General features: G+C 41.2%; 1 protein-coding gene across 1 annotated transcript in view; it reads left to right on the top strand.

Annotated features, from left to right (window-relative positions):
- The first annotated feature begins 410 nt into the window (after window positions 1–410).
- Window positions 411–27,880, top strand: part of SURF6 (surfeit 6) — a 29,460-nt gene continuing 1,990 nt past the window's right edge. The window contains exons 1-5 of the mRNA XM_001371446.4: window positions 411–514; window positions 1,397–1,584; window positions 3,256–3,465; window positions 6,516–6,604; window positions 8,647–27,436. Of these exons, the coding sequence (XP_001371483.2) occupies window positions 1,491–1,584; window positions 3,256–3,465; window positions 6,516–6,604; window positions 8,647–9,327 (1,074 nt within the window). The 5' untranslated portion in view covers window positions 411–514; window positions 1,397–1,490 and the 3' untranslated portion in view covers window positions 9,328–27,436. The remainder of the gene's footprint in view (window positions 515–1,396; window positions 1,585–3,255; window positions 3,466–6,515; window positions 6,605–8,646; window positions 27,437–27,880) is intronic.

Raw genomic sequence — 27,880 nt, 5'->3', positions numbered from 1 at the left:
ATGGGAGAGAACATGAATACAAATATATAAATATAGATACACGTATGTATATATGTACCTTCCATATAGATGTACATATTTATGTGTATGTATCTAGTTATATCTATCTCTCCATCTATCTAGATCTCTTAAATGTGCATAGTTGTCTACATGTTTTCTGCCGGTGGAATGTAAGCTCCTTTTGCCTTTCTTTGTATTTGTAGTGCCTAGTTAGCACAGTGCTAAAATTTGCAAATAAAGCCCGGGGGGTGGGGGTGGGGGTGGGAATTTAACACTCCTTTCTAGGCTCCTTTTCCTACATCGGAAATTCCTCTGACTTCCCGACATTGCAGAATTCTCCAGTAGCCCACAATCCTCTATTTAAGGTCTTGCCCCTCCCACTTTGCATCCGGCTTACTAGACCCGGCCAATCGAACTTCGCTTTTCCATGACTCGATAGTCTTCTAGTCTTGCCTGGCCATGTGGGTTCCTGGGAGAAGCGACGGTGTATTGGAGCGCGCAGTCCTCTGGCTGGGTAAGTGGGACCTGTTTGTCCCTATCTGACTCCTTGCTACGTTCCCCAACCCTTCTCCGTTACCTTCCTTCCTTCCCAGCTTCTTGCTGTCCTCTCACCCCACCACGTATTCCTTCTTCTCTTCCTCGGCTTCCTCACGAAAATCCCTCTTGTCACCAGTGGGTGCCCTCGCAGATGTCTCTCTCCCTGTCTCTGCCTTTCTCTCTCCTCTCGCTCCCTTTCTCCCTCCGTCCATCTCTCTGTTTCTGTCTCGCTGTCTTTTATGTATTGAAAAATATTATTCTGAAAAGAGTTCTATGATGCCGGAAAAAAAAAAAAGGTTAAGAACCCTGATCTAGTCCAACCCCCTCCCCTGCTTCATATACTTGTAGCACCGAGTGGTATAAACAGGCGCAGATATATAGACGCTGTGAGCTCTTTAAGAACAGGGACTCTCCTTGCCTTCCTGTGTATCTCTAGCTTAGCCCAGACACTGTAGGCAAAGAAAGGTTTTCAGTCAGTCTCAAGTTGAAACAGACAAATGTGCATTTAACCATATAGATCAGTAGCCATAAATGTATGTGTTCACACACACACCTACACAACAATGTTTGTTTTAGAAGCCCCTTTTTGTGTGAAAAAATACTACTCAACTGCAAGCCCTCCTCCCCACTTAAAAAGGTTTATAGCTTCTTCTTCAAAGTTTACCCCTCAGGTGTGGGCTAGGCTGTTTTATTGGGTGATTATTTTTTTTGTGGGGGAAGGAATGTGTGTGATGAGGATGAATTGTGATATTTGGAAACTTCTTCATGAAGCATCTATCCTGGATACAAGGGTCTTCCTAAGAGGGGACAAATTGTTTTCTGGCTTCTTCCCAACCAACTCTTCTTTTTCTTAATCCAGGAGCAGTGGAAGAACTCTTCCAAGGACCCCTCTATGCCTCTGAAGGAGCAGTTGAGATTTTCCAACAGGATTCAGTGATTCTTCCCTTTTTCCAATGGCATCATTGGTTGCCAAAGACTCCTACCTGCAGAATCTAGCCAAGAAAATCTGTTCTCAGCAGCCTGTGGAGCCACAGAAACGAAAATGGGGTAATTCATACAATTCTTGGAATTGAAAAAAATCATAGTGCAGTTCTCTTTTTTCATCATCGGGCACCAGCCTCATCTCTAGATCATCTTGACCTCTATCTTAGGTTAAGAGGCATAGTGTATGCCTCTTACTTGTATGAAAGAACACTGGAGCTACAAAATATCTAGATTTTAGGGCCAGGCCTATCATTTACTTAGTGGTCAAAACATTTTCTGCTTCTGAACCTCAGTGTATGTCCTTTCATGGGGCTAATGTGAAGTGAGAAAATGTATATTAAGTCTATTTGCAAATCATCTAAGGTTTTATTATGTTTGTGTAGCAAAGTAGGTAAGGGAATTAATTCATCTAAGAGTTCTCTATACCTGTGAAATTTTAAGTTAAAAAAAGAATGGTAGGGGAAGCTAAATGACTCATTGGATTGAGAGCCAGGCCTAGAGATGGGAGGTCTTGGGTTCAAATTTGACCTTAGACACTTCTTAGCTATGTGACCCTGGGCAAGTCACTAAACCCCAATTGCCTAGCCCTTACTGCTCTTCTGCCTTGGAACCAATATGCAGAATTGATTCTAAGATGGAAGATAAGGGTTTAAAAATAAAAAAAGATGTTGGTGGTAAATTATTATTGTTGTTACTTATCCACCAAGGCACAGTTATCCACCTAGTATATTCTTTTGTCATCTGAGGCCTTTTGTTTTTGGTTATCCAACAAGATCCTACAAATTAGGAGGTTGTAAGAGTAATCAATCAACAGGTATTATTTATTGGGCATTTATTCTCTACCCAACTCTTTGCCCCTTAACAAGCAATTATTGTGCTAAGCTGGGGATATGATTAAAAGCAAAAAGGAAAACAGTCCCTGTTTTAAAGAGCTTACATTTTAATGGGAGAGGTGAGATACAACACAAAAAAAGGATTTAAAGAGAGAGTCAGTGAAAGAAAGTGCCTCTTAGGGACCTTGTGCTGAAACCTGAAGAGTTAAGAAGGGAATGAAGGATGGCCAACGTGGGACCCTTCCCAAAAAGAAGGAAGACAATGATGTTCAGAAGTCTGGAATAGATTCCAGGGTAAGATGGCAGCTGAGGCATGATATTGAACTGCTTATCAGACAGTAGGCCTGAAGTCAGAAAGATTCACATTCCTGAGTTCAAATCTGGCCTCAGACACTTATTAGGTGTATTATAACAAACAAATTGCTTAAATCTGTTTGTCTCAGTTTTATCATTTATAAAGTGAGCTGGAGAAGGAATAGCAAACCACTCTTATTACCTTTGCTAAGAAAACCCCAAATAGGGTCATGAAGAGGTGGACAAGACTGAAAACAACCAAATAACAACTAAAATTGTGTGGTTTAAATAAAAAAGGAGGAAAATAAGTGTGAAGGTTGGAGTTGAGATTTGTATACCAATTTCTTCAGTCTTTTCATCTTACTCAAAGAATTTTGAATTGAAAGAGGAAAGATCATCTAGTTATACCTCAAAGAGGAGAAATGCTTTGCCCAGGGTCTTCAGTAATGAAATGGTAATTCAGGCGTAGGTCTTCTAATTCTAAGCCCAGAGCCCTTACTACTATACTGCCCTTCCTCTACTAGTATTCCGCAATGGCCCAAAGGTGTTAGGTTTTCTGCTGTGTCACGTAGACTAGAATTACCTTTTTCCCTCTTCTTTGTTTTAGCTCCCAAATCTGGTCATCTCGAAACCACTGGACCCCCAAAGAAGAAGAAGAAGAAGAAGGAGCAGAAAAATAAATCTCAGAAGCAGGATGAAAAAGCCAAGGGGATCCAGAATAAGCCCACTGACATCAAGCAATCCAAAACTCCTAGGGCCAAGAAACCTGCAGTTACAGAGGGGAAGGCGTTTTTTAGCACCACTGAAGATTCCACAGGTGAGAGCTCCCAATGTGATGGTAGGCGAGGAGGACTTAGGAAACAGAAGCGAAAACATTTTCTTGTCCTCATATCAAGCATGCATCATATGTTAAAGGCATGACAAAGTATTCTACTGAGAGGTAGAAGACTCAGCTTCTAGTCCCTCAACAGGCACATATCAGGACCCTTTTCAGCTTGATGGAGGACCTACTAAAGCTTCTTTCTAGTCTTTAAGAACCTGGCATTGTAAGGATTGGAGTTTAATAGATCTAGAGCTAAAAGGGACCTTAAAGGTCCATCTTCCTAAGATAAGAAGAGGATTTAGAGAGGGGAAGTAATCCAAATAAGGAATAAGTATTAGTGGAGGGATTTGAACTTAGGGCCTCTGACTCCAGAATCACTGTTCTTTTTTGTTGTATCAGCTTTCTGCTATATCAAGCATCCACAGTGGCATTGCAGAAGGATTTTAGGGTCTAGCTCTTAGTCTAAAATTGAGAGCATGTCTTCACTAAGAACACTAGGGGGCAGCTGTATGAAAGTGAATAGAGCTAAGCCTACTGATGGGAGGTCCTGGGTTTAAATGTGGCCATAGAGACTTCCTAGCTGTGTTAACCTGGGCAAGTCATTTAACCCCAGTTGCCTAGCTCTTATCGCTCTTCTGCCTTGGAAGGTTTAAAAAAAAAAAGAATATCCAATCATTCTGGAGAGCAATTTGGAATTATGCCCAAAGAGCTTTAAAGTCTGCCTTTTGATCCATCCATACCACTGTTAGGTTTATACACCAAAGAGATAATAGGGAAAAAATACTTTATGCCACACTCTTTGTGGTGGCAGAAAATTGGAAAATGAGGGGTTGTCCCTGGATTGGGAAATGGCTGAACAAATTGTGGTATCTGATGGTGATAGACTACTATTGTGCTGAAAGAAATGATGAACTGGAGGAATTCCATGTGAACTGGAACAACCTCCAAGAATTGATGCAGAGTGAAAAGAGTAGAACCAGGAGAACATTGTACACAGAGACTGATACACTGTGGCACAATTGAATGTAGTAGACTTTTCTACTATCAGCAATGCAACGATCCAGGACAATTCTGAGGAACTTATGAGAAAGAATATGCTATTCACATCCAAAGAAAGAACTGTGGAAACAGAAATGCAGAAGAAAAGCATATGATTGATCACATGGTTCGATGGGTATATGATTGGGGTTTTAGCATTGAAAGATCAGTCTATTGTAAATGTTAATAATATGGAAATAGGTTTTCAACAGTAATACGTGTAACCCAGTGGAATTGCTTGTCAGCTCTGGGAGGGGGAAGGGAAGAAGGGTGGGAAAAATCATGAATCATGTAACCATGGGAATATAGTCTAAATAAATATAGAAAGAAAGAACATCATGGATATTTGGCTGATGAAATTTGGCCAAGCTAAGACCCAAGTGCATATGACAAGGATAAACCAAAAAGTGAATACTTCATTTGAGTAGAAATGAAGGTTGCAAGTTTTGAACCCTTGAAGAGGAAGGAAAGGAGAAGGAATTGCAGACTTATTTACCAAACCCCCTTTACTTCAGAAATAGCTTGGTATGATAGAACACTGAACTGGGAATCAGGATTTATGAGTTCTAGTTTTTGTTCTTCCGGGAGATTCAACTTTGTGAACATCACTTCCCTTCCCTAGATCTCAGTTTCCTCATCTGTAAAGTGCAAGCATTGGAATTATTGGCTTTTACGGGGCCTTTTCACTCTCATATTCTAGATTCTGTACAAAGTGCCTGATAAACAAAAAGTGGGGCATTGATTATTTCTTGTTTGATAAAATTATAGAAGAAGGGATTGAATATATTCTTCTTGGCTTCAAGAGCAAAGCTAAATGCTTAGGGGTTGGAGTTTCAAAGAAGCAAATTTAGACTTGGTCAGACTTCCAGATATTTAGAGTTATCTGAAAGCAGAATGGGCTAGCTCTGGATTGTGGGTTCCTATTTTTTAGATTTCTTCAAGGAAAGGCTAGATTTCTACTCATTGGGTATAACATAAAGGGTATTTGGGTTCAGTGTGGGTTGGAGTAGATGCCCTACAAGTCCCTTCTAACTCAGGGATTCTGTGATTACTGCCAGTACACAGTGGCATCATAGATACCCTAAAGGGAGAGAAGAGACAGACACAACTCTTAGATACACAATTCTAAGATGAGAATCTTAGAATGTCAGAGCTCGTCAGCTGGTTAGTGTCTGTCTAGTCCAGTTCCCTCATTTTGCAAACCAGGGAAAATGTTCTTCAGACAGGGGATTAGCAGCAAAGCTGGGACTAGGAAGAACCCAGAGCTCCAAGTCTCTTTTTATTACTATTTAACTCTTACATATTCTCCTCTCTCTTAAAAATTTTTTAAAGTATTTTAAATTAATTTTTAAAAATTTCCATTTATTAAGAATTTGTTTCTTCTTCCCTTCCCTTCCCTCCCATTACCCCCTTCCCTCAGCACCAGGGAAAGAAGGCCAAATTGTGTTACAAATAAACATAGTCAAGCAAAACAAATTCCCATTTGGCTGTGTCCAAAAATGTGGGTCTCATTTTGCATACTCTTTTTAAAGGTATAATATTATTATTAAAACTCTTTCCTACTATCTTAGAATTGATACTAAGTATCAGTTTCAAGGCAGAAAAATGTTAAGGGCTAGACCCATGTAGGCAAACATGGCATGTATGCTGGAGGGGGCTGCTCCCCTCCCTCTCTCCATTCAAGCTGAAGACATGTCTCACATCATCCACCCCTCTGCCCAGCATCCCAGTGGGAGCGCTTCTTCCTTCGCCTGTCTGGAGTAAGGCAGGGGGCTCACATGTGGTATGAAGGTTGCAGTTTGGGCACTTGATTTCTAAAAGGTTCACCATCACTGTACTAGATAATCGGGACTTGCCCAAGATGGCATAACTAGGAAGTATCTGAATCCAGATTTCAGCCAAGGACCTCCCATCTCCAGGCCTGGCACTCTAGAGATTCATTGAGCCATCTAGCTTCCCCCTGCATATTCTTTCTCAAGTAATTCTTATCTCAATTTCATTGACAGTTGTTCCTGTCAGCAAGCCAGGCTCCTTCCTAGCCATTGACATTCTCCGTCAGCGGCTACATGAAAAAATACAGGAAGCCAGTGGTCAGGTAGGCTTAATATCTGCGTACACTCTCTATTTCACACCTTATTGGACATGGACTTCTCTTAGGTCTTACAGGTGGAACTGTTATCTTTATTGGGTATTCTTTCCTTGAATCTTTTCTTTCATTCATTCAACAAATAGTTCTTTATTTTTATTATTTTAGTCTTATTTTTATGTTTATATTTTTTTGTTTTTGCTTGTTAAATGTGTTAAAAGTGCTTGTTAAAAGTGTCTGAGGACACTCTGTCCCTCTGAATCCTTGCTTGGACAGATCTTGTGGTGAGTGATTAAGGACTGACTGATTTCTCTCTTAAGACTCAGGTCTAGGCCATGTTGGCTTAAGGCCCTTCATACTTATTCCTTTCTTATTCTCTCTCTCTTTCTTTAATTCCTCATTGTATTAATTAATTAAAATCTCTATAAAACCCAGTTGACTTGGGTATATTTCATAATTGGGAATATTTCCCTGGCGACCACCTTATATATTGATTTAAAAACAAGACACTATAGTGAAAACACATTTTCTGCGGTCACAATTTACTCATCCACTCTTTTATCTACTACAATTTATATCTTCCACTATTTTTTTAATCACTACAGTTTATGACCTCAACTATTTTAACTCTTACACTATTAAGAGAGATGCAAGATAAAAAAAGTTCTTGCTCAAGGAGCTTAGAGTCTAGTCTAGGACACCAAAAATGAGAAAAGAAAATGTTTGGTTTTTTCTATATAATCTATCCCTTGGTTAGTTGTTAAAAACAATAGTCCTGGGGGCAGCTGGGTAGCTCATGGATTGAGAGCCAGGTCTAGAGACGGGAGGTCCTAGGTTCAAATGTGGCCTCAGACACTTCCCAGCTGTGTGACCCTGGGCAAGTCACTTGACCCCCATTGCCTAGCCCTTACCACTCTTCTGCTTTGGAGCCAATACACGGTATTGACTCCAAGATGGAAGGTAAGGGTTTAAAAAAACAAAAACAAAAAAAAAACAATAATCCTAAGTCTTAAAAGGCTTGCCAAGAGAAGATGAAGGAGGTGTAAACTGTGCTTAGCATTGTTTTGAAAGACAGCCTAGCACAGTGAATAGAGCAGGAGATTTGAAGCCAGGAAGAGCATAATTCAGGACTCCTGTCAGACTGGCCCTGGGGAAATTATTTACCCTCTTGGAGTCTGTCTCTTAGTGGCTTCTACCTCATAAAAGACACAATGTATGGAAAGTACATTGTAAACTTTAAAGTACAGTATTCTTTCATAGATTTAGAGCTATAAGGGAGGTCCATTTCTTTCATTTTGCAGATGAGGACATTGACGTCCAGACAATTTAGGGAACTTGTTCGAGGTCATATAGCTAGTCAATGGCAGAGGTGAAAGGACAGAGCAACCCAGGTCCTTATAAGTGTAAAGTATTATTATAATTAATAATACTTTGTTGGCTTAAATGAAAGGATCTTTATATAAATTATAAATATTCATGTTTCTCTATATGGATTAATTTTTCTCCAACTGCTCTAGTCAGGCTGCCTATCAGATTGGCACATAGCAATCCTTCCAGGCAGGATTATGCTCCCCTGTTTTGAGGGAGGCAATTTTAGAATTGAGTTAAGTATGGTATGTAAATAAAGTCCCCTTCATTCTCCCTTATTTTCTACTGTTCCAACTAGACCTTTAGAGGCTACATGAGATTGGTACCTTGTTTTATAGATAAGAGATATTGGAGGAAGTAGAGAGGAGGATGAAGCAATCTTAGAATTGAATAACAATGATGTATAGATAGAGTCCTCTTCATTCTCCATTATTTTCTACTGAGGGCATGGTCTAGGAGCGAGTACTGGGCTACAATCAGAGATCTAGCTTCTAGCCTGCTGTTAGGAATCCAAGCTATATAAGCTTGGACAAGCCTTTTCCTTTCTCTAGACTCTATTGATCTCATCTTTGGTCAGGTAGTGGGATTAGAATAAGTGATCTCTAAGTCCCTTTCTAACTAACAGTCCACAGATCTTTCCTGTTGCCATTTTTGGAATTCTCATTTTCATTTGACCCCTCCAGGGCCACACCAAAGAGCTGTCTCCTGCAGCATTGGAGAAGAGGCAGCGAAGGAAGCAGGAACGGGAGAGAAAGAAGCGGAAACGCAAGGAGCTCAGGGCCAAGGAGAAGGCGGCCAAGGAGGAAGCCAAAAGTGAAGCCACGGAGGCTACACCAGAGCCACCAAAACAGGATCCACAGGGTCTGACTGAGCTGGTGTTCAACAAGTTGGAGGTAAATGAGGGGCCAGTCAGCAAGGCCCAAAAGAAGAAGGAGAAGCGGCAACGAGTGAAGGGGAACCTGACCCCTCTAACAGGGAAGAACTACAAACAGTTGTTGGAGCGTGTACAGGCCCGCAAGAGCAAGCTGGAGGAGCTGAAAGAACAGGATGAGGAGAAGGCACGGGAGATGGAGACCAAAATGAAGTGGACAAACCTGCTGTACAAGGCCGAAGGTGTGAAAATCCGTGATGACGAGGAGCTTCTAAAGGCAGCCTTGAAGCGCAAGGAAAAGCGCCGAGCCCAGAGGAAGAGGCAGTGGGAGAAGCGCACGGCCCATGTGGTGGAGAAGATGCAGCAGCGACAGGACAAGAGGCGCCGGAACTTGCGCAAGAAGAAGGTGGCTAAGATAGAGCGTCGCAAGACCAAAGCTCGCAAGAAGGGCCGCATCCTGCCCGAGGACCTAGAGAAGGCTGGGCTCCACTGAGGGTTGGGGAGACCCTTCACAGCTTCAGGAGACCTGCTCTCTCTGACCTGCATTTCCTCTGGATTTCCTCCTGTGACTGCCCCTGCAGCAGAGTTGCATTTGTTAAGTGCCTACTTTGTGTGAGGCACTGTGCCAGGAACTGGAGATTCAAAGACAAAAACTAAAAACTGTCCCCGAGTTCCCCAGCTCACTGAAGTCCTACCTCCTCCATAAATCCTTTGGTTTAGTGCTATCCTTCTGGTATCTGCTCTTTCTCTCCAGTAACCCTCAGTCCATCTCTAGGCCCCTGAGCTGGGCGACACAAAACCTGACATCTCTCCCAGTAGGAAAAAATCCCTGAATGCTGTAATATGGGTCAGGTTCTCCAGTCGCATAGAAAGGTCACATAGCTAGTCCAGGGTATTGAACTAAAAGGCAGCTCATAGCTTTCTTAATCTTCCTGGACCTCAAAAAAGCCAATAGAATAGTCTCTTTACCCAGGTTTTTTAATGTTAAAAATTTTTTTTTTAATTGTTGTGAACTGGATTAACAAGAGCAAATATGATTATTTTCCATATTAAAAAAGTAAGAATAGGAAAATAAGATTATATATGAAACCATGAATCTCTATTATACTTGGAGTTGTAATGATTGTCTTAAGACAAATGGTGGATACATAATTCAAGACTAATTTAAGAATTAGGGAAACTTCTCCAGTGGTTCCTTCCAGGAGACATGTTGAATTGAAGAGTCCCATTGGAAAGCCAAATGGAGAAGTTAAATCCTTTACCCAATTTTCCCTTTCCCAATTACCACAGAAGTTGCTGGACCAACCTGCTTGAATCTCATGTAGGTTGGAAAGAATTGTGTTTGGGAGTTTTAGAATAAATAATTAAATTCATTTGAGTCTTTTTCTTTAACTTTTTTTGTACCTTTACCTGAGAAGGTCAGCAACTTTAGGCAAGGTAAAGTTACCTGAGATAGTAAGAGATTGTGATTTTTACTCTTCATTACTTGGTGCTGCTTTTCATTGGCAGCCATAAGGATTATCTTCCAAAAGGGAAGTTAAAAAAACATTGTTTTAATGTTTATTTTAAAAATTGTTTTACATTTTGAGTTCTAAATTCTCTCCCTCTTCCATCATCCCCTACACATCAAGAATACAAGCAGTATGATAGTATTTATTGTGAATCTTAACTGCTCAGACTGTACCTTATAGGATTTGGTTAAACTATTCCCTTATTGTAACAAATGAAGGTACTTGATAAGGAATGTATTGGGAATTTTAACATTACTCCACCCATAACTTAGGCATACTTTAGGGGAAGATAAAGTTGTAAATTCCTGATGGAACAATGAAAAAGTCCCTAACTCATACTTATAGTAAAGCTAGAACCTTAAGCAAGGTCTATTTTTAGATCTAATACAAAAGGGTGCTAAGCACTTATAAAGGTTAAATTAATCACTAAAAGGTCAAGCAACTTACAAAAGGCAAGCTTAGCAAAAGAGGTGTGAAGTTTTAGTCTACCCAGAGAAGGTGAGAACAAAAGAAGATGTGAACTAAGAATGGTCAGTCCTGGGGAAACCGTCTATTGTGATGGGTAGATGTGAAAATTTAGGGGAGGTGACATGAGAAATTTCTCCTTAAAAGTTGCTGGCTCTCTGAACTTAGGGGGGAGTTTGGACTGGTTGGAGTTTGTAGTTCAGTTTTGGAGTTCGCTGTGGGGGGGGGCAAATCTTGTGGTGAGTGATTAAAGACTGACTAGTCTCTTAAGGCTCAGGCCTAGGTCAAATGGCCCTTTCTGCTATTTCCTCTTACTCTGTCTCTCTTCCCTTAATTCCTTCTTTTGTATTAATTAAAATCTCCATAAAAAGCCAGCTGACTTGAGTATTTTCACATTTGGGAATTTTCTCATGGCAACCACTTATTTTTTATTTAAATCAAGACACTAAAAATTATCTTTACAGTTTGGCAATTCACAGTCTTGAAACCCACATTTTTCGTGGTCACATTATACATGTGAAGTCATGCAAAATATATTTCTGTGTTAGCCATGTAGTAGTAGTAGTAGTAGTCTCTCGGTAACCGAGGATGACGATTGTCTTTGTGCGTTTTCATCTAAGATAGATGAGTGTGCACAAAGACACTTGTGCGTGAAGGAGATTTAAGTGGAAAAGTCGATGCACAGAGACAGTCCCACTCTCTCGGCGTTGGAAGCCTGGGTCCAGTGGCACGAAAAGTCATTACACCTGGAGACTTCCTCAGCTGCATTGGATGGCCGTGTTGTCTTTTGTGCTCCAACACGCCCTGAGCACTCCACAGTGCTTTGCTGCGTCGCCCTCTCAGCCATTGAACCTTCTTATTGGTTTCTTTGGTCTGTTTCGCCGAAGCAATCTTCACATGCTGGGTGAGCAAGGCCCTGGTTCACCAGGGGTCAATGACCCGATAGCTACCCTCACAAGATTTAGCTGGCCTGTCGAAGCCGTTGCCCGGGGTGTGGCCACTGCCGCATGATAGCAGCTACTGGGAGCCACAAGTGAGAGCTGGGTGTCAGGTGGGGGTCAGAGGCTGGAGGGCTGCCCTAGAAGGGCACGACAAGCTCTCCATACCAGAGATACTATCCCTCCCTGAACACCCCATACACCCCATATTAGCCATGATTCAAAGAAAAAAGGCACAAAAAAACAGTGAAGAAAAAAGCATGCTTCTTTCTATTTGTACTCAAGTTCATCAGTTTTCTTTCAGGAGGTAGATAGCATTTTTCATCATGAGGCTTTTGGAATTGTTTTGGATCCTTGTATTGATCAGAGTGGCTAAGTCTTTTAGAATTGATCATTGTTACAGTATTGTTACTATGTACAATGTTCTGTTTTTGCTTACTTTATTTTCCATCAGTTTATATGTCTTCTCAGGTTATTCTGAAACTCTCCATTATTTCTTTCAGCATAATAGCATTCAATCACAGTCATACCACAAGTTGTTCAACTATTCCCCAGTTATTTATTGGTGTCCTCTATAATTTCCAATTCTTTGCTACCACAAGAAGAGCTGCAGTAAGTATTTTTGTATAGATGGTCCTTTTCCCTTCTCTTTGATCTCTTTGGTATATAGACCTACTAAAGGTATTGCTGAGTTAAAGGGTATACACAGTTTAATAGCCTTTTGGACATAGGTCCAAATTGCTCTCCAAAATAATGAAATTCATTCATAGCTCCTCCAGCAGTGCATTACTCCCTCAATTTTCCCACAACCCCTTTGTCAATATCCTTTTCTATCATAATGTAAAGATTAAAATTTAGGGGAGACTGAGGCAGGTAGAAATTAGTTTCTCTCTGCAAGGAGTATTATATTTTAAAGGTTTATTTAAGGTTAAGAATTAAAGAAAATACAGAATAAGAAACATGCCTAGGCCAGAGAGGCCTAGACAAGACCTCACCTACATTATGAAAAGAGCCATGTCTGCTCCAAAACGGAAGTCCAAAAGACCACAAAAGCCTTTGCAATCAGGTTAAATCCCTTCTCAATCTCGGCCCACCTGAGAATTCAGTGAGATTACAAAGCACTCTGGGGAAGTGGAGCAAAGGATTCTGGGGATTGGAGTCCTGAATTCGAGTCTATTTTTTACATTTCTCGGTGGGATCATTTGAAAAAAAAGTAATTTTTTTCCCAAAGGATCATGAAAACATAATCAATTTAAAGATTACAATAATTTGAGGATAAGAGAAAAAGAATAAAATCAATAATTGCTGAATGCATTGACAAAAAGCCAGTTAGGGGGGAGTCCCCTTTGGCATGAAAGTGTACATACAAATGTTCAATCAACCACACCCAAAGTTCATTTTGATCTTGTGCAGCTTGTGGTCTGGAGGCTTCATGTGGCTTCTCCAACAGTTCAGTTTCTGGATTCAGAGAGGTAGCATCTTCTTTACCTAAAATTCTTCTCAAAAGGAATTTAAACTTTGCAATTTAAAATAATAATATTTTTTTACATTTCCCCATGTTGTGGGTGATTGAAAAATACATGATCACTTAGGGATGCATGGCTGAGGTATGAGGTATATGAATCAAATGGCAAGAGATATTAAAAGATACCAGAAAAATCCAAAAGAAAAGAAAAATTTCTGGATGAAAATATAGACTATCAAAGTCTTATGTGTAAAAATTCCAAGTAAAAGAAAAATAAATCTATAACAGGTCCTTGAATCAGGGCCCAATTAAAATGATTGAAGCAATGGTGCATTTACCCAGTCAGTAGCCAGGACTACAGAAAGTTACCACACTATGAGAGGCAGAAAAGGGGACCAGATTATAGGAGCCAAGGTTTTGGGGATACTCGTCTGTGAGTATCTTCAGAGTGAGTATGGACACAAGGAAGGCCTACAACTTAACATAAGTCAAGTGTCGCAACCCCAAGTCTCACACTAGGTTCAAGACCTTTGTTTTGGCCTAGAAGTACATCAATCCATCCTGGATTGGCTTTTCTTAGGCCCTGTGCAATGGCTCTGTTGTGTATATCTTTTCCTGGAATCAGACAGAATCATTAAGCAAAGTCCCATTATTTAAATAATTAGTGGCATCGTTTTTATAGTCACAAGCTTTTTGGGGTATGCATTGGCAAATGTATCTTTAAACTTATATTACTGAAAAGTCAAAAAGTTAAAGAAAATCTTAATGCTGGTGACATGTGCTTCAAATATAAAAGGAGAGAAAAACAAATAGTATATTGCACATGCAAGAAAAATATAATAAAAGAGCTTTAAAAATTCAAAAATATAGCTTATAATCATTGACACTCTGTGTCAGCTAAGAAAATATAAAATACAAGGCTTTCTCACCAAAAATGAGATCCATTTCCTCTTTGTATCTGGCCATGATCACTGTGAGTGAATGCAAATGAATTGAACAAGGTAACAATTTTTCATTCTTTAAAAATACAGTAGTACAAATATGTAGATATCAATATCCCCAAAATTCTCAATAGCTCAATTAATTACAATAGCAAACAAGCACACTTTCATATTTCACATAAGTTGCTGTATGGCATTTTTTAAAACCTCTGAATTGATGGATATTTGTCACAAGTTTTACAAATGTAGCAAATCTTTCAACCTTGGTAATAAACATATTTTTAAACAAAGTAAAACTCATTTTGCGTTTAGAACATAATCAAGAAATCTATATATCATTCTGGTGGAAGTAAAATAGTGAGCTGAAGACTATAAATAAAGGGGTGCTCTTTTTTTGGAGGCTTTTTAGGGGTACAAATGCCTTGAGATTAACTTCCCAACTTCCATTCACATGTGGGAAGGTTGGGGTTTATAAAATATATTTCACTTCAGCTATGGGCCTTACCTCATGGTAGGGACAGGCAAAAAAGCCAGAGATTGTTTAAAAAATTCCAAAAATGATATTTAAAAAACCCTTAAAATCAGTTGAGATATTTAGCACATAAAATTTTTCAAAGGTTGTTGTAGCAATTGTAACCAGTTCTGAAGTCCATCTATCCTCTATGTGACAATTTACAAAGTCAAAATAGAAAAGCTGTTTTTTCATATATGGGCTTAATTAACCTATGAATTTTTTCAATATGGTTATAGGGGAAAAGCAACAGAATTTTAAAACTCAGTACATTAAATGAACAGTATAACAGAATAATATTGAATCCAGTAATATATGAATTTAAAATCACAAAGTTAAACCTTAAACAAAAAATGCAGTAGAAATACAAAGATTTTTTTTATAAACCATTGGAGTCTGAAATGCCTTAAAATATAACCTCTGTAAGTTCCTTAGATGTGTTTTTTAAAATTAATTATCCATTTAAATGTCTATTGTCTGAAGACAGAGTAGTAAGGGCTAGGCAATGGGGGTTAAGGGATCTGCTCAGGGCCCCACAGCTGGGAAGTATCTGAGGCCAGATTTTAACCCAGGACCGCATGTCTTTAGGCCTGGCTCTCAGTTCCCTGAGCCACCCATTTGCCTCCCCAAAGTTAGCTGAGTCTTCTCCCTGACATGCAGGTGAAGTCAATAAAAGGATCAATGGAATTAAAAGACATCCTTGTAAAATAGCCATGTTTTTAAGTTCCTGCTTGAAAAAGTCTGTTTGTTCTCCTCTCTTTTCTCTCTCCCCTGCTACCATCTGCCCACGTGGCCAATAGTTACCAGCTGGTAGAAATGAGTCCTGAGCGATCTGCTCCAAGGATCTGGGTGATGAGCCAGCTGGGGTCACGCTCGTGGGTCTGGGGCACAGAAACAAGCAGGCAGGGCCGGGAGATTGGGCACCAGGTGAGAGGCCAGGAGCAGGAGCCAGAGCCCGAGAGGGCCGCCGGGGTGGGCAGGGCTGGTACCAGGTGAGGATGGAGAGAGGTCAGGATCTGGGGCTGCAGGCAGGTCACCAGGTGGTCGAGATCTTGGTTAAGCAGGGACCAGGTGAGCGAGAGAGAGGTCAGGAGCAGCATCAGGAGAAACAGGAAGAACTTTGCAGCCAGGTGGGCGGCAAACGCAACAGGTCCGGAGCAAGCCTGTGAGCTATCTAATGGCTGGAACGAGCAGCAGCTTTGCAAGGGTAAAAAAAAAAACCTTGACCAGAGAAATGTGGCTCAAAAAAAAATTTCTAGGCACTAGCTATTAAAACTGAACTAAAGATCAGAAAAGATTCAGAAGATTGAGAGTATTTAGTTTTCCCGCTAGGTCGCCAAACTGTAAAGATTAAAATTTAGGGGAGACTGAGGCAGGTAGAAATTAGTTTCTCTCTGCAAGGAGTATCATATTTTAGAGGTTTATTTAAGGTTAAGGATTAAAGAAAATACAGAATAAGAAACACGTGCCTAGGCCAGAGAGGCCTAGACAAGACCTCACCTACATTATGAAAAGAGCCATGTCTGCTCCAAAACGGAAGTCCAAAAGACCACAAAAGCCTTTGCAATCAGGTTAAATCCCTTCTCAATCTCGGCCCACCTGAGAATTCAGTGAGATTACAAAGCACTCTGGAGAAGTGGAGCAAAGGATTCTGGGGACTGGAGTCCTGAATTTGAGTCTATTTTTTACAATAATAGCCAATCCAATTGGTATATAGTATCTCAGAGTTGTTTTAACTTGCATTTCTCAAAATAATAGTGATTTTTTTTTTTACCATTCTTTGCATGACTAGAGAGCTTTAATTACTTTGAAAACTGTCTGTTCCTATCCTTTGACCATTTATCAATTGTGGAATGACTTGCAGTCTTATATATTCAACTTATTTCTCTATTTGAGAAATAAGGCATTTATTAGACTTGTAAAACATTATTGCATCATTATGATTACTATGTATTATTCTCCATACTATTTCACCCTGTTTAGTTTCCAACCTCTACCTCCCCCACTTTGCCCTCTTTTTCATCTTCTCTCATCCCCTTCTCTCATCCCCTTCTCCTCTTACTTTCTTGTAGGGTAAGGTAGATTTCTATACACAGTTTATTGTATATGTTCTTTCTTTATTGAACCAATTTCCATGAGAGTAAGGTTCATATGCTCTTTTCCCCACCTCCCCCATCTTCCCTGCCACTGTAAAAACTTTTTCATACCTCTTTTATGTTCAGTTATTTGCCCTATTCTATTTTCCCTTCCTCCTCTCAATATATTCATCTTTCTCATGCCCTAATTTTATTTTTTATATCATCTCCTCATATTTATCTCACCCTTCTGTATGTATATTCCTTTTAAATACCATAATAATGATAAAGTTCTTAAGAGTTACAAGGATCATCTTCCCTTATAGGGGATGTACACAGTTTAACTTTATTGAATATCTTTTGATATTTCTTTCCTGTTTACCTTTTTTATGCTTCACTTGAGTCTTATATTTGAGAGTCAGTTTTTTTCCATTCAGCTCTGGTCTTTTCATCAGGAATAATTGAAAGTTCTCTATTCATTGAATACCCATCTTTTTTCTTTGAAGGATTATGCTCAATTTTGCTGGGTAAATGGATCTTAGTTGAAGTCCTAGCTCCTTTGCTGAAATATCATATTTCAGGTCCTCTGAACCTTTAATGGAGAAGCTGCTAAATCTTATGAAATCTTGACAGTGCTCTATCATACTTGAATTGTTTCTTTTTGTCTGTTTGCAATATTTACTCCTTGACCTGGGAGTTTTGGAAATTGACTATTATATTCCTGGGAGTTATCCTTTTGGTATCTCAGGATGTGATCAGTGGATTTTATCAATTTCTGTTTTGCCTTCTGGTTCTTGAATACCTGGACAGTTTCCCTTGATAACTTCTTGAAAGATGATGTCCAAAATCTTTTTTTGGTCATGGCTTTCAGGTAATCCAATAATTCTTAAATTGTCTCTCCTGGATTTATTTTCCAAGTCAGTTTTTTTTCCAGTGAGATATATCATATTTTCTTCTTTTGACTGATTGTTTCTTGATGTCTCATGGAATCAATAGCTTCCACTCTCCCAATTCTAATTTTTAAGTCATGATTTTCTTGAGTGAGCTTTTGTACCTCTGATGGAGTTAATTCTTATGGGGTCTTGTTCAGAGAATTGATTTATGATTCAACTGACTCTATTCCAAGGAAATAGCTTTATTATAAGAGAATGTAGAAGCAAGTAGCTAGTGTAGTAAGTAAGTAATAAAGGTAAAGTAAGAAGGTATAGTAAGTAAAGGTAGAAAGAGATAGTAAAGAATGAAAAAGGTAGGAGTGTGCAAGAGTAAGAGGAGTTCTCAGGAATGTTTTTTATCTTGCTAAGTTGTTAAGGAAGGAGTCACTTGTTTGGGCAGTTGTTACCCTGTGTCTCTAGGGAACTGACGTCACTTAACAGAAGGTCTACCTGACTTTACCCCTGGTTCACTGTTTGCTCACTCTAAGGGAGCAAACTTCAATCTAAATGGGATGCCAATGATATGTTAAATACCATGGAGCAACTTTAGATAACTTTTGTCTTATTCTGTGGAAACTCCAAGAAAAGCTGTGAATGTGGAAATTGAGAATTGTTTGAACCTAGTCCTATGTGATTGGGGAACTAAACCACTTTTGCTTGTTGTCCAGAGACTTCCAACTATAATAGTTAAAATGGTTGAGGTTGTAAACTGTAGTGATTAAAATAGTGGAAGACTTAAATTGTAGTAGATATAAGAGTGGGTGAGTAAATTGTGACCGCAGGAAATATATTTTCACTACAGTGTCTTGTTTTAAATCAAATATAAGGTGGTCGCCAGGGAAATATTCCCAATTATGAATATACCCAAGTCAACTGGGTTTTATAGAGAATTTAATTAATTATACAATGAGGAATTAAAGAAAAGAGAGAAAGAGAGAAAAAGGAAATAAGTATGAAGGGCCTTAAGCCAATATGGCCTAGACCTGAGTCTTAAGAGAGAGAGAATCGGTCAGTCAGTCTTTTATCACTCACCACAAGGTGAGTCTAAGCAAGGATTCTAGTGACAGAGTCTCCTCAGAGAGAGTTCCAGCCAGAGTCCTCCTCAAAGAGCCTTCCAGCCAGAGACTGTTTCAAAGGGCCTCTCTCAAGAGCCTCCAGAGGGACAGAATCCCCTCAGAGGAGCTCCAGCGAGACCTCCTTAGAGATTGTCCTCCAAGAGCTTCCCTTCTCCAGAGCCTCTCTCAAGAGATCCTCCAAAAGGATTTTTCATAAGAGATTGTTTTCAAGAGATTCTGCTTTTTCTTATATAGGGGGTTTTCTCCTATGTCATCTCCCCTAAGTTCTTCCATCTACCAATCACAATAGACATTTTCTAAAGGACAGCCCATCCTGAATTCACTGCTGGGTCGACTAATCCCTTTAGTAAGTTTGAACCAGAAAAAACTTCTGAATAAGTTTTCACCTCTTTGCTCCTGGCAAGTTTACAAGTTGCCTGACCTTTAATAGGTACTTAGCACCCTTTTGTATTACTTCTAAAAATAGGCATGGCTTAAAGAACTTTTTGCCTCACTATAAGTATGGGCCCAAGTACCCTCATTGTTTAGCAAAGAGTTTTTTCCCCTAAAGCAGTCCTAAGTACAGGTGGAGTAGAGGTCCTCCCATTTCTGATCCAAGTAGAGTTCTCACATCCAAATGTGGAATGTTCCCAGTAGGGAATTGTTCCAATTGAGAATTCCCCGATGGGGAAATTTTTAACATTCACAAGTCTGAGAAATTTCAAGATTTACACAACCAAGGACCAATGTTATATCTAAAGATTGATGTGAGAAGTTTTCTCATAATTGTGAATCTAAACAGCCCATATGTCAAATATGAAAATCAACCCCATTCTAATCAACTAGTTATTGTTTCTATGTTCTTTTGATTGTTTAGAGCTATTTGACAGGATCTGTGGGACATATCAGCCCATATTATCTCCTTTTCCATTTGACCAGTTCTATTTTGTAAAGATTTATTTTCCACAGTGAATTTTTAGATCTTTTTCCATATGACCAGTTCTATCTTTTAAGTTCTCTTCAGTACATTTTTAAATATCTTTTTCCATTTGATCCATTCTGTTTTTTAAGAAATTCTTCATTAGATTTTTGTGCTTCATTTATCAATTGAACTATTCTTTTTTTTTGGCATTAATTTCTTCCATATGTTTTTTGCCTCCTTTATTAAGCTGTTAACCCTTTTTTCATGATTTTCTTATATCACTTTCATTTCTTTTCCCAATTTTCCTTCTGCTTCTCTTATTTGATTTTTTTAAATTTAAATTTTTAAAAATTTAAACCTTTACCTTCCATCTTGGAATCAATACTGTGTATTGGTTCCTAGGCAGAAGAATGATAAGGGCTAGGCAATGGGGTTGAAGTGACTTGCCTTGCCCAGGGTCACACAGCTGGGAAGTGTCTGAGGTCAGATTTGAACCTAGGAGCTCCCACCTCTAGGACTGACTCTCAATCCACTGAGCTACCCAGCTGCTCCCTTATTTGATTTTTAAAAAAAAAATCATTTTTGAGCTCTTTCATTAATTCTTTCTGGGCTTGAGAGCAATTCATATTTTTCTTGGAAGTTTGGATGTGGCATTATTGACTTTGTTCTTTTTTTGTTTGTGTTTTGGTCTTCCCAGTCACCAAAATAACTTTCTATGTTGTTTCTTTTTGTTGTTGTTGTTTGCTCATTTTCCAGTCCTTTTCTTTTAATTAAAAAAAATGTTTAATTTGGGATTTGTTTCTGTGTTGAAGGGAGTACTGTTCCAAGCTTTGGGTTCTTGTGTGAAATTGCCTTCAGAACTGACTCTGGAGTTCTATCTGCTTTTAGTTCTTCCAAAGTGATACGATGTAAGGAGCAGTGTGTTTAATAGTCTCTCCCAGGCTGTGCTCTGGTCTGTGAGAAACCACAAGCAGTCTTTTTTTGCCATGGAACTATGACCAGAGTCCCTTGCTTCCCTTTGGCCACAAGCACTGATGTGTGATAGTGTTCCTTCTCACCCTGAGACCCTAACCCAAGACTATAACCTGGATCTGCACATAGCAATGTGATAAAAGTCTTGCACTCAGAGCCAGCAAAGGGACCCCTTTATCTCCTTTTGAGCGGTTGTCCAATCCCTGCCCCTCTCCCCCAGTACCATCTGTGGCTGAGAACTCTAGAAATCTTTGCTGCTAATTCAGCTGCCAGCAGGCCCCTTGCCTTGGTAGGGCCTGCCTTGGTGTGCTGTTTTGTACTCCATTCCACTCTGGTGTTCTAGATCTTTTGTGCTGGCCTAAATTATTTTGGGTTATAAATTTATTTCACCTTATCTTTTGTGGGTCATGCTACTCCAAAATTCATTTTGAGGCATTATATCATAGACATTGGGAGGGTAATTTCATAACTATCAGTTGGGTCTGTGTACTTTTCCACCATCTTGGCTCCCCATGAAGATGATCATTAAGATAAATGTCATGATCTTTGCCCTCAAAGGGCTTTTACTAGATTAAGAAGGGAAGGAAAGAAGGGTGGATGGAAATAGCCAAAAAACTAAGAGTTTTGTTGTTCATTTGTGTCTAACTCTTTATAACCCCATGGATTCCTGCTATCTGGAGTTTTCTTGGCAAAGATACTGGAGTGGTCTGCTATTTCTTTTTCCAGTGGATCTTTTTGTCAGTCAATCAGAAATTAAGTGAGTTGTTTTTGGTCACATAGCTAGGAAGTGTCTGACTCTAGGTCTAGCACTCTAAACACTGAGCCACCTACTTGCCTCCTAGACATACAGAGGTTAAGTGATTTACCCAAGGTCACATAGTCAGGCCATGTATGAGGTTGGATTTGTATGTAGGTCTTCCTGCCTCCAGGTCCAGTGCTCTTTAACTACTGAACCACAGCTTACCTCTTAAGAGAAGTCATTAATCACTTAGTTATTTTTCAGTCATGTCCAGCTCTTCATGACCCCATTTGGGGTTTTCTTTTTTTTGTTGAAAAAAATTGATTTAATTAATTAATTTAGAATATTTTTCCATAGTTATATGATTCATGTTATTTCCCTCCCCTCCCCCCAGCCAACGTGCAATTCCACTGGGTTTTATGTGTGTCATTGATTAAGACCTATTTCCCTGTTATTGATAATTGCACTAGGGTGATCGTTTAGAGTCTACATCCCCAATCATATCTCCATTTGGGGTTTTCTTGAGAAGGATAATGTAGTAATTTGCCATTTCTCACCCAGCTCATTTTGCAAATGAGGAAATAAAGGAAATGGGGTTAAGTGACTTGCCTAGGGTTATATAGCTAGTGTCTGAAGTCAGTTTTGAAGTCAAGAAGAGAGTTTTTCTGATTCCAGGCCTGCACTATCCACTGTGCTACATAGCTGCATTGAATACTAAGAGTACAAAATGCAGTTAAATATTTAATGATGCTTATAGATATTAAGTGGTAGAATTAAAAGGAAGGAGAGAGCGACTGTGGACTGGGCTAATCAGGTCAAGGATGGCTTCACTGAGATGGAATTTGAAGACTAAAATTTTAATAGTTGGAGAGGGAAAAGGACATTAAAAATTGGAACAATGAGCAAAGATACAGCTGATGGACAGATTTGAGGAACAACCAGAAACTAATGGCATCATACATTTAGTGTTGGAGGGGTCCACAGACTCTAGGCCAGTAATGGTAAACCTATGGCATGGGTGCCAAAGGTGGCATGCAGAGCACTCAGTGGGCACACACTGCCCCCCTCGCCAAACACACAAACATACAGAATTGGGTACTAGAAAGTCAGAAGGACTGGGGAGGAGCTGCTCCCCTCACCCTCTCCACCAGCCTGACATTTTTTCACATGCCCCACCCTCTGCCCAGCAGCCCAATAGGAGCTCACAGAGGGTAAGGTGGGCAGTTCACAGGCCCTTGAGCAGAGCTCTTGGACCACTCCCCTACCCCTCTCTATACTAGCTGAGGATATTCCTCACTTCCCTTCCCCTCTACCCAGCAGCCCAATGGGAGCACTTCCTCCCTCCCCTGTGTGGGGTAAAGTGGGGCAGGATGCTCCTGGCACTTGGTGGGGGGTGGGGCACAGTATGTAGTCTGGGGGGAGGGACACTACACTCTGTTTGAGGGCTGGGGAGGGGGCAGGGCCTAGCACTCCATCTCTAAAAGGTTCTCCATCACTGCTCTGTTCCATCTCCCTAATTTTGCAAATGAGGCCCAGAGAGTTTTAAATACCTTACCAAGATCACATAAGTGACCAGTCTAGCTGGAGTAGAGTGTTTTACAGGGAAGCTTTGGGAGGGAGTTTGGAATGGATATAGCAAATACATTGGAATATGTGATTTTTGTCATCTTCATTCACTTCAATTTCTGAAGAAGTGATTCTTTTTGCCAAAGCCAGCCCTTTGTCTTGTATGCTTGACTCTGTCCCAGGGCTTAAGTAGGGGAAAATTTTGCCTTATCTTGCACAGAACCAGGCCATGTAGTCATGAGTGACATGGGCACTGTACCCCCAGAAACCCAGGCCAACTATTATCAGGGAAATTCCCTTGCCCTTGCATCCTTGAGACTCTGAGCCTAAAAACACCCAATGACCCCTCTAGGGTCTTGAGATGACTATCTTCCTTTGATTGTCCTCTAGATGGACAGAAAGATGCACCTTCAAGCCACACCTCGATCCTATCAGACATCTGTTTGTTCCCTAAAACTAAGGAATCTTTATGCCCCCAGGCAGAACCCAGTATGATCACCCCACCTCATGCCTGAGTGACTAACTCTATTGTAAAAAGTATAAAATCCCCTGAACTGATGTTATCTGGACGGAATAGCCTTTCCTTTCATGCTGTCCTCCCAAAGAACTGCTCCTCATCTTGCTGTTCTACCTTGCTATCCTCCTGGCCACTCTCAACATTACTTTCTAAATTAATAAATCTCTTTTTTGTTTTCAAGCTAAGTTTTTGAGTCTTGCATGCTTGCAAAAGGTATCCTTCCTGAACCCCAAGGATATCCTTTCTGCCCATAACATTTTGGCACCAACATGGTTTTTGGCTCTCCTGAAAGCTACTACCCCGGATCATCCAAAAGGACATGGCTTTTCAGGTAGGAAGGAGACTTTTCTTTGACTCCTGAAACCCCCATCTTTTGGGTGATATCTTTGTGGGAACTCTTTTGTGCTCTCTCTCCCATTGGCCCCAGATCAGTCTGGCTGCTGGAGTTTGGGGTCTATTTGTCGGCTCCCCATTATACTGGAAGACGGTTCTAAGTTGTGTGGGAAGTATTGCCGCCTCAGTTTCCAACTGAGTGCTAGCCTCAGTGTTAAAACTGAGTGCTCTTGGTCGGGCAACGTCTGTGGACTCACAGTTGTTGACCCTCGGTGTGGAATCTGCCAATTCTGCATCTAAATGGGACAGAGACAGAGCATACCCGGAGATTCCCCTTTGGGGTGTATACTTAATAATTGGAAAAAATGGCACTTAGCAGCTTAAAGAAAAAGCAACTAATTTCTTTTTGTAATGCTGTCTGGCCACATTACATCCTTGGTAATCAAGTGACATGGCCATGGTACCCTAAATTATAACACCATCAGACAATTGGATTTATTCTGCAGAAGGGAAGGGAAATGGGCAGCCATTCCCTACATTTCCACTTTCATTAAACTCAGCCAGAATCCTGAGCTAAGACAATTATGTCGCATGGGCCTTGCCACCTCCTTACTGACCCCTTCTGGGGATAGTCCCCAATAGGATGTTCTGGATGACTTAGCTCTCCCAAGCAATTTAGCTTCTGTGAGGGGTAGGGAGATAACATCTCCTACGCTGGCTGCGGAGCAGTCAAGGCCTTCCCCTCCCCCCAAACTAACTTCAACTACAGAATTCCCTCCAGATCCTCCTAGTTCTTCTCCCCAACCCTCGGCTCCAAACCCTCTGCCTTACTCTCGGGGGTCAGAGCCTGAGACCACTCCTCTCTCTACTCCCAACCGTAATATCCTTTTGTACCTGCCACTGCATAAGGATAATGTTACCTTGCCCATTCCTCAACCAAGCCCACTCCACACCCAGAGCAGACTGAGCTATGGTGACAGGGCTCCCCTCCTCCCTATGAGAGAGGTACCCTCGACAGATGGGCTGGCTCAGGTACATGTTCCCTTTTCTATGATTGATCTAGCCCAGATGAAGGAGAAATTGGGTCACTACTCAGAGAACCATACCAAATTCATTGAGGGTTTTAAATCCCTTACCCTGCAGTTTGACCTGTCCTGGGCAGATCTGCATATTATTATCTCCACCTGTTGCACCCCAGATGAGAAAAAACAGATCTGGGATTTGGCTGTAGAAATAGGTGATGAGAAGGCCCTAACTTGCACATGGGAAGGAGTTCCTGGTGCCACCGCAGTCCCAGGGCAAGATCCTGGATGGGACTATATGAATGAAAGGGACAGACTTAGGAGAGACCATATGATAGATTGTCTCGTTGAGGCCATGCAGAAAGGGATTAGAAAGCGAGTGAATTACAATAAGCTCAAAGAAATCACTCAAGGAAAGGAGGAGAATCCAGCCCTCTTCCTGTCCCGATTAGTGGAAACCATGAAGCAATATACCAACATCCACCCAGACACTGATGAGGGGGCACTTATCTTAAGGCTCCACTTTATAGGGCAGTCAGCCCCAGACATCAGGCGAAAGCTGCAAAAGCTGGATCTGGGACCTCAGACTCCAATTAATCAATTCATGGATGCTGCTTTTAAGGTTTTTTCACAACAGAGACCTTGTCAAGACAGGAGGACAGAGATGTGAGAAACTCCTCATGGCAGCTCTCACCTCTCTGACCTATGGGCAGAGGCCAAAGGGCTCTTGCTACACCTGCGGATGGGATGGACACTGGTCGAAGGACTGTCCTTCGAAGGGAAGACCGCCCACCACTCTGTGTCTAACCTGTGGCCGACAGGGACACTGGAAACGGCAGTGCCCCACCAACCAGAGACCCCAGCGACCCCAGAGGCACGTTCCTGACCTCCAGTCTCCTGAGGACTCGGAATAGGGCTGCCCTAGGATTTGTGCGCTCCCAATTTCCATCACCATGGCTGAACCCAGGGTTATTCTCCAGGTTGAAGGTAAGAAAGTTACCTTTCTAATTGATATGGGAGCTACATATTCTGTTCTCCAAACTTACAATGGTCCTACATTCTATTCACAGCACAAGGTAATTGGAGTTGGGGGAAAGACTCTCAGCTGTAGAGAGACGGCATCACTAACATGTGCCCATGAAGACAAATTATTCCAACATATATTCCTAGTTATTCCTTCCTCTCCATGTCCTCTACTGGGCAGGGACATTATGAAGAAATTAGGCTCACAATTTTCGCTTATCTCAGTTCCAAACTCTCCAAACAGTGCTTTGCATAAGCCTGCAACAATCTCTTTAGAAATCTGGGAGAAGGTGCCTTCCATTTTCTGGGATCAAGGCATACTGGGAAGAGCCATCCAGGTGGAGCCAGTAATGATAAGCCTCAAGCCTAATTCCCTTTACCCGCACAGGAAGCAATATCCCTTTTCCCCAGAGGCCAGAGAAGGATTACAACCTCTCATAGATAAATTCCTAGCCTATGGCCTCTTAGAAGAGTGCACCTCACCTTGCACTTCCCCCATTCTGCCAGTAAAAAAACCAAATGGGAGCTGGCGTATGGTTCAAGATCTCAGGCATATTAATGAAGCAATAATTTCTGTTCACCCCATTGTCCCAAACCCATATACAATCCTAAGATAAAAGGGAACTCTCTGGTTCTCTGTCATTGACTTGAAAGATGCTTTCTTTTGCATACCCTTGCACCCAAAATGCAGATTCCTCTTTGCCTTTGAGTGGGTTTCTCCCTCAGATCCCCGACCCCATAAGTTCACGTGGTGCATGCTCCCACAAGGATTAAGGGACAGCCCCCACTACTTTGGGGCTGTCCTCAAGATCTTAGAGCCCTGAGACTCACGAGCAGCTCAATCTTGCAGTATGTTGATGACATTTTAATATCTAGTCCATCTGAGGCTGCCTGTATCACAGACACCATTTCTACCCTAACTTTTCTAGGAGAACGGGGTTACAAGGTTTCTGCTTCTAAAGCCCAACTTGTCTCCCAGTCTGTAACTTATTTGGGACACACCCTAACCCCAAATTCATGCTCCCTGACCACAGACAGGAAACAGGCCATACTGTCCATTACAGCCCCCTCTACCAAAGGACAGCTCCGAACTTTTCTGGGTATGGCAGGGTTTTGCCATATTTGGATACCTAATTTCGGGATCATTGCAAAACCTCTCTATGAAGCCACTAAGGGGCCCGATTCAGAACCCCTAGATTGGGGGGGGGGAGACCAGGAACAGGCCTCTTCACTTTTAAAAACCCGGCTTTCTTCCGCTCCAGCCCTAGGGATTCCAGACCTTGAAAAGCCTTTCTTCTTATTTACCGATGAGAGAAAGCAGTTTGCCCTAGGTGTTCTAGCACAGTACTTATGACCTGACCTCCGCCCCATTGCTTACTTTTCCAAACAACTCAACTAAGTTAGCAGGGGATGGCCACCATGCTTGAGGGCAGTCTCTGCCAGGGTCCTCATGGCAGAAGAGGCATTCAAACTAACTCTGGGTCAACCCTTAGAAATTCTGACCCCTCATTGTGTCCTCAGCATTCTGGAAGCTAGAGGTCACAGATGGCTCTCTGGGGGCCAGCTCACTAAGTACCAGGCTCTTTTACCAGACACATCGGGCCTTACCCTGAAGGTATGCAGGACATTAAATCCAGCTACCCTCCTCCCTCTTCCTGGAGACCCCTCCTCCCATGACTGTGAGGAATTGATAGACCACACTGTCTCTAACCAACCAGACCTTAAAGATCCTCCTCTTCCTGAGGCAGAGGTCAGCTGGTATACAGATGGGTCCTCCTTTATGGAGAATGGGGTAAGGAAAGTGGGGTACTCCATAGTCTCGCAGACAGCCACCATTGAGGCAAAGGGACTCCCCCCAGGGACTTCAGCACAAAAAGCAGAGCTGATCGCCCTCACAAGAGCATTGCAGCTTGCTGAAGGGAAAAAGGCAAATATTTTCACGGACTCAAAATATGCCTTTCATGTTTTGCATGCTCATGGGGCTATATGGAAAGAAAGAGGTTTATTAACTACCAAAAACTCTCCCTTGAAACACGGGAAAGAAATCCTGAGTTTACTT

Source organism: Monodelphis domestica, chromosome 1 (genome assembly GCF_027887165.1).
Source record: "Monodelphis domestica isolate mMonDom1 chromosome 1, mMonDom1.pri, whole genome shotgun sequence".
Taxonomy (NCBI): Eukaryota; Metazoa; Chordata; class Mammalia; order Didelphimorphia; family Didelphidae; genus Monodelphis; species Monodelphis domestica.
Note: the sequence above shows the minus strand (reverse complement) of the source record. Positions and strands in the feature narration are given on the sequence as shown.